The sequence below is a fragment of the Oncorhynchus mykiss genome, chromosome 2, assembly GCF_013265735.2.
Source record: "Oncorhynchus mykiss isolate Arlee chromosome 2, USDA_OmykA_1.1, whole genome shotgun sequence".
In the NCBI taxonomy this organism is placed as follows: Eukaryota; Metazoa; Chordata; class Actinopteri; order Salmoniformes; family Salmonidae; genus Oncorhynchus; species Oncorhynchus mykiss.
This window is the reverse complement of record NC_048566.1, coordinates 18,651,414-18,658,060: the sequence shown is the minus strand read 5'-3', so window position 1 is coordinate 18,658,060 and position 6,647 is coordinate 18,651,414. Positions and strand designations below refer to the sequence as shown.

At 40.9% G+C, this 6,647-nt stretch overlaps 1 protein-coding gene across 1 annotated transcript; it reads right to left on the bottom strand.

Moving 5' to 3' along the window:
• Window positions 1-266: 266 nt before the first annotated feature.
• Window positions 267-5,101, bottom strand: cdc42ep5 (CDC42 effector protein (Rho GTPase binding) 5). Its single transcript, XM_021622568.2, has 2 exons — window positions 4,780-5,101; window positions 267-3,518 (listed from the first exon to the last, which is right to left on the bottom strand). The coding sequence occupies exons 1-2, from the start codon at window positions 4,829-4,831 to the stop codon at window positions 2,548-2,550; spliced, it is 1,023 nt and encodes a 340-aa protein (XP_021478243.2). The 5' UTR covers window positions 4,832-5,101; the 3' UTR covers window positions 267-2,547.
• Between the last annotated feature and the right edge of the window lie 1,546 nt (window positions 5,102-6,647).

The following is a 6,647-nucleotide window of genomic DNA, read 5'->3' as shown; positions in this document are numbered from 1 at the left end:
GGGGGGGAGAAGAGACTAGATCTATAAAGTGCTTTCATTTCTAAACAGTAAAATACACTCAAATAAAAAGGTGACATTCTGTCCTGTCATCTCATATGAAACATTATCTCATATCCAAAATGCTGGAGAATATAGCCACATTTTAAAGGTTGGCATCTCTGTCCAAATACAGATATAGTAGAGTGTTTTCTCGCATTAATATTCCTGCCATCTTTCCACATGAAGTTAACGAGTACACTGACACAAGGAAACACTTTGCTGAAACATTACGCTGTAAGGAAATATGTTTATTGAAGTAACCAGCATATCCAAGAGGATCCATCACGAGATAAAGAACATGTCCAGAGACAATTCTTTCCAGACCCCCTCCTCTTCTCCCTACAGCATTACTTGTAAGGGGAAAGGGGGATACCTAGTCAGTTGTACACCTGAATGCATTCAACCCAACCCCCTTGTACAATGTTGGTCCAAAAGAAGCATTAAATATAAGGTCATACATGCTTTGCAACTGAAATTCAAAACATGAGATGAAGCACATCAATTTCAGAGATTGTCAGTGGTTGTTAAAAACAAAACTAAGAACTTCTGTAATTTGACTACACAGGCTAAATGCATTCAAATAAAAATAGGCCTACATTGGATGTAATTTAGGTCAGAAAAATTCTGACGTGAGAAATTAAATATTGGAATGTGAACAGTTCACAGTTTAAAAAAAATAGGAATGACAGATTTATTTAATGAAAACACCATAGATATTAAAGCTCTAAATAAGAGGAAATTCTTAAAATGAGGTATCCATAAACAGAGTAGGGTTGTTCCATGAAATTAGTTGCTTTTGCATCCTTTGATATTTTAAGTAGAAATTGTGCACCAATATTGGATTTAAAAGCCTGTTATATTAAAATTAAGTAGATTCTATAAATCCGATTTTTTTTATGAATAAAATTCAGCATTGACATGTCCCTCTGTGCACTGACTTCTTAGAAGATTTTAACCCACTTCACCCCAAAATTGTAAAACCCTAGTTATTCTGTTGCTTTTCATTTCTGAAGATAATTTATTTATTGAGTTTAGTGATTCATTAAGGTAAACATTTTTTTTTAATATAAAAAAAATAAAGATAAGTCACTCATTTTAAGGTCAACCCTGTTACGTGAACTGAACTTATCTTAATATCGTAAAACGACTCATTTTTAAATATTTTTTTCAAATAAACTAATAGTCAAATCATAGTGTAAACGAGAGCTGGTTTTACTCTTTTTGGCCATTTTCTGGTGTTTTGTGGTGAAAAACTGATACCCTGCTACAGGCTAATAATGTTTAACTTAATAAAATGTTTTGAACCTGGCATTCAATTGCCCCTCCCTTTTGCAAGCAACAAGCTTCCATTCCCCCTGTCACAAGGTGATTTATGGCTGATTTAAGATTAAATCATTAACCCTGTTACAGTCAACACTTATTTTATTTGGCAGTTATAGTATATTGAGCTGGGAAAACATGTTTTATTAAGTTGAAAATGTGCTCATCATTACAGAAAGTAAAATTTTTGGTGAAATATATATTTTTTAACCAAGTTACACTACCTTAAAAGGACTAATTTCGTGGAACAACCCAGTGGTATTTAACAATAAAATCACTCAGGAAAAAAACAACACTTTCCATGCATTAGGTGGAGAAACAGGTGGCAAAAAAATCTATATTTGTCCTAAAAAGGCTGATTCATTTAGTTTGTTTCTAAAGAGCATTAAGATGCAATGCAAAACGGACAACAAAGCAATTTGCTCTGAGCAATACATGATATGAAAATACAACATAAAGAAGGAAGACATGGCTATGGTGAGTTAAAGCACAGGGATATGAACAATAACTCCCTTTAAGGCACCTTCAGCATAAGATACTAGTCTTTCTGTATCATATGCACTTTCTCTTAAGAAACACCTTTGAACTGGTAAAAACTAAAACATGTTAGTTAAAACACTTTAATTTGCCTTAATCATTGTCATTTAAAAAACGGTCATTATATTTTACTGAGCACTGATTTAACAGTAAAGCTTCCAGTTTCTTGAAATTAATTAAAGTGCTGCAAACTAGGCTATTTATTCACTGAAAACCTGCTTGGCCTAAAACAATACTAGGCTATTCTTTGTATTTTCAATTGAGACATAATAAATTGAAGTACAGTGTCTGTTAAAAATGTAGCATTTCAAATCTGATGTCAATACATAGGTGGCTATTTCAAAGGTCATATTTTTCTGTCCATCAATTGGAGCTTATAAGATTGATTCAATGAAACGGATTCCTGTAGTAACTGTTTACTAACTGCATGTCTATGACTGAGGATCCAAAGGAGCAATTTGGTCCCAAAAACATTTCAACAGAGACTCTTCAAATATCCAGTTCTTCTGAAATACTTAGCTTTGGTTAAACCTCCCTTTTGAAGGATAATTTGCAGAACAATGCATAGAGGAAGTAAACTGTACATAGTTCACAACCAACTAGGAACCATTTTATCCTCTCATTGATTGACGTAAGACACTCTTAGCACTCTTATAGGCCGATTTCATCATCAAAATCATCTTCGAATGTGTAGCCCCGTCCATTGTCTCCCCCTTCCTCCTCCTCCTCCTCGGAATCAGTCTCTGAGTGACAGTTGTCAACCCTCCTCCTGTCCAATGGGGTGACACCCTCATACCCTGAGCTGTGTGAGGAGGCGGGACTGGAAGGTGAATCCGCCTTGTGGTTGGTGGGCTGTACCTCTATTCCCACGATTGGCAAGCTGATGACGTTGTTCCCTCTCTCTCGATCTTCTTCGGTGGGACTCACATACTCTTCCTCAACATCTAACCCCTGACCTTCCTCCTCTGACGCTTGGCGAATGATCTCCTCTCGTTTGTCGCTGAATCTCACCTTCGGCCTCTGGCCTTTGGCCTTGATCCCTCCAGTCCCCTCTATTATCCTTCCATCTCCCACCTCATCTCCCTCGATCTCTAAAAGCTTCTTCTCATTCAGCTCGTTCCTTATGCTGACAGACTGATCCTCCGCCGCCATTTTAAAATTCTCCACTTCAACGACAAGACTTTTGCTTGGACTGGAGACGTCTTCCTCATTAGCGCGAGTCCTAGTCCAGTCTGAGTTCAGCCCCAGTCCATCCATCACCCCCAGCACATCACCCATGATGGATGGGCCCAGGTCGAAATCCATATCGAGTGTGAAAGACGACACCGACTCGGAATGCTGAAGCTCACTGTTCAGTGGGCTTCCGAAGCCATCCGTGACATCATCAGTGTGGTTAAGTGGCGTCTCGGAATCAACGGGCGCCATTGAGTCGTTTGTTGCCGTGGCACCCGGAGACCCAGGGTCAGGGCTGGGGCCGACGGTAGCCAGGAAGGAGGTGTCACCGAAAGCATCTCCGCCTCTCCCGATGTGCATGGTGTGGCGGAAGTCCCCCAGTGGAGCTGAGATCATGGTGGGGTCCAGGCGAGGCGCCTTGTGGGAAGACTTGTGGAGTGGCATGACAGCTGAGAGAGGGAGAAAGAATTATGGAGAAAGGAGGCAAGAGGGAAAGAGAAGATGGGGTACAGAGGGAGAGAAAAAGTGGTGTAGAGAAGAGAGGGTGAGAAAAAATGAAAGAGTGACAGAAAGAAAGAAAGAGGCCAGAGACGGGGAGAAAAGAAAACCAGTTGGGTGAGACAACACATCAAGCAGAAACACTTCTATGCATCAGAAAACACACTGGCAGACTAAATGAAACTAACAAACTACCTTGATGTTCTTACTTTGACGTGATCTATTTATGCGGACACTGAGCCAAGTTCAGTCAGTGTGAGACAAATATCAACTCAATAAACCTATTTAGAAGACACATAACAGAAATAAAATACCTTCACAAAAAGGTATTTTGACAGTATATAAACCTACAGTGAACAGAGAAGTCCATTCTAGACTGTCAACATAGATAACAGAGAGAAAGTGAATGTGAGGGGCCCTGAGCCAAGCTGTCACTGAGGGGCCATTTCCCTTGATTAGTGTCACTGTACAGGGCAGACTTCTATGGTCTTATATACAGTGACCTGTCATGACAGGCCTACATGAAAACATCGCTGTTGTGCAAGAGTGTGAGAAACCAACTAGTCTTTGGCATTGATATTTATGCCAAGGCCATGCTGGGACTTGCAAGTGAAACATACTTCTGCCTGGATTCCTTCCCTCGGGGTGGGGGACTTTAAAGCCACAGACAAACACTATATAGGGCAATACTAAAAGCAATTACAATGATTCACTATTGCATTGAATTGAAAACTATATTGATAATGGACTCAACCCGGTGTTACTGAGCTTTTAAAAACAATGAGGTAGCCTACATTTAAAAAGCAGTCTGTCATTAGTTTACTATTTACCAATAACTTCCATCAGAGGATGAAACAGTAAGCGGTTGAAAGTTAATTAGTCCCTATGTGCGTCCCCTTGTCCTTGCAGGTGATGCCTAATCAAAGCAAAATCAAAAACTCCTCATAAAACTGATCGCTTTTATGCGGCAGGGCAGGCTACATTATGTCAAACTTACTGCCAGCCATAGCTAGGGACCCCATTTCAACAAATAATAATGGCTGCTTATTGAACTCTAAAACGTATCATATAGATTGCCCAGGAGTACTAGTCTATGGAAGGCCATAATGAGTGATGTCGATGGGGAGGGAGGAAAGGGGACAAAACTTGCGCTCCGCCGATCAAGTTTCTGAGGGGAGTGTTTCCAAAGCAGAAAAAGTATGGAAAACTTACTTTGATTACGCTTGTGTTTCTCTTCCTCCCGCCTCACTATCCCTCTTTTCATCGGTCTTTTCTTCTTTATCCTTTATTCTGGCTTGTTCTCGCTCTTTCCCAGCGTCGTTCGTCCCTTTCTAATATTTCTTTTTCTAAGGGATTGGCAAGGAAGTGACGCGATATTTTATTAGGGAGTGTTTTATGGAGGGAGAATGACGGGGTCTAGGGTCCACATCAAGTGCACACATGATCAAACAATCAATAACTAAATGTTTTTATACAAGGTTACAAGTATGTAGCATAAGGGGCTCCCGAGTAACGCAGCGGTCTAAGGCACTACATCTCAGTGCAAGAGGTGTCACTACAGTAACCTGGTTCGAATCCAGGCTGTATCACATGCGGCCGTGATTGGGAGTCCCATAGAGTGGCCCAGCGTCCTCCGGGCTTGGCCGGCGTGGGCCGTAATTGTAAATAAGAATTTGTTCTTAACTGACTTGCTTAGTTAAATAAAATACAAATAATTAAGCTACATTAATGAGAGATCTTCTCTCTCTCTCCTTCAGCCAACTCCCTTAAAGCTGAGGGTGGCAGTCAGAGGTTGGTGTCATTCCTTTACATGATAGAAACTTAGCTAATTACTATGGGTGTAAGAAATTGGCTACAATTCCTCCCTTTTCGGGAATGCTGTCAGGCAAGTCAGTCGACATACTCAACCACTGAGCAGCACAACATGCTTTGTCCTACAGCGCACTGCCTGTGGTGTCTAACACTCAGTTCCTCTTCGCTAATTTGGGTCAGTCCCGCTATTATCCTTCTTGAAAGGGGACTTTGAGGAAATCCTGGATCTAGGTAATCAGAATGCTGACCGCTGCTGTAGGAAGACCTTCCGCTTGTTGTGGGACAAGAGAAACTATCTCTGAGCTGCCTCCCCATTCAGCGCCATCTCATACTTCAGGGAATCACAGAATGGTGAGGCATGGAAGTGACTCACTGTTTTGTGGGATATCGTCACCCAAGGTTTACGTAGCTGTGGGAGGACGTGTTTAAAGGTTAAATTGAATGGGGGGGGGGGTATTCTACTACTGTGAGAATTGAAAATATGCTTGGCCTATCATGAGGGTGTCTGTGTATGTTAAAAGCAACATTTTGCATCATATGATGTGACTAGCGGAAAGGCTGTGGCTGGCCTTGAGGTATAGGTAGTTATCATGAGTTGTGGGAGACAGGTACAGACGTAGGCAGTTAAACATACTGTATTTTGTTAGAACTCAAACTTAGCAGTAACAAGAACCAGATGTGAGATAACGGTGAGCGTATAGATATTCTACCCAGCAACAACTACACCTGCCAAGGGGAGCGCCCGGGGGCTGGGACCAGTTGGGGCGCCAACAATCAACATAGATTGAGTAAATTTAAACCACACTTGATCTCTACTCTGACAGGCCAGCTCAGAAGCAGGAACTACTACTGTCAGAGTATTGTCAGAAGATATCTTTAGGGTGTTGGCCAGTTCTCTGTTTGCCCTGTGTGGTGTTACAGCGGACGCGCATATACGAAAATTGCATTTACCACTTATTACTTAGCTAATAAAAAATACATAGCATAAAATCGGTGACTCAGTGTCATACTTATCCTGATACCAGATTCGATCAGCGCAACCCTTTACACTACCCATCAAGTCCCAAATACAACCCCTGGATGAACCAGTAGACTAACAGGAACCAGTGAAGGTGCTTGTGGTCACACTGATGAGTGCCTATGGGAATGTTTTTATTTTTTTAATTTAAAATGTATTTTACTTAATTTAAATATTAATATAGGATACTGCATCTAAGTCCTTGCTCTCTGTCTCTCTGTGTCACACACACATCATAAGATCGTAAGAT

What these genes read in the sequence shown, in the direction of transcription:
- cdc42ep5 (XM_021622568.2), bottom strand. Translation starts at nt 4,831, where the DNA reads ATGAAAAGAGGGATAGTGAGGCGGGAGGAAGAGAAACACAAGCGTAAT. An exon ending in GAAACACAAGCGTAATCAAA is followed by an intron (nt 3,519 to 4,779) that starts GTAAGTTTTCCA and finishes TCCCTCTCTCAG; the next exon opens with CTGTCATGCCACTCCACAAG.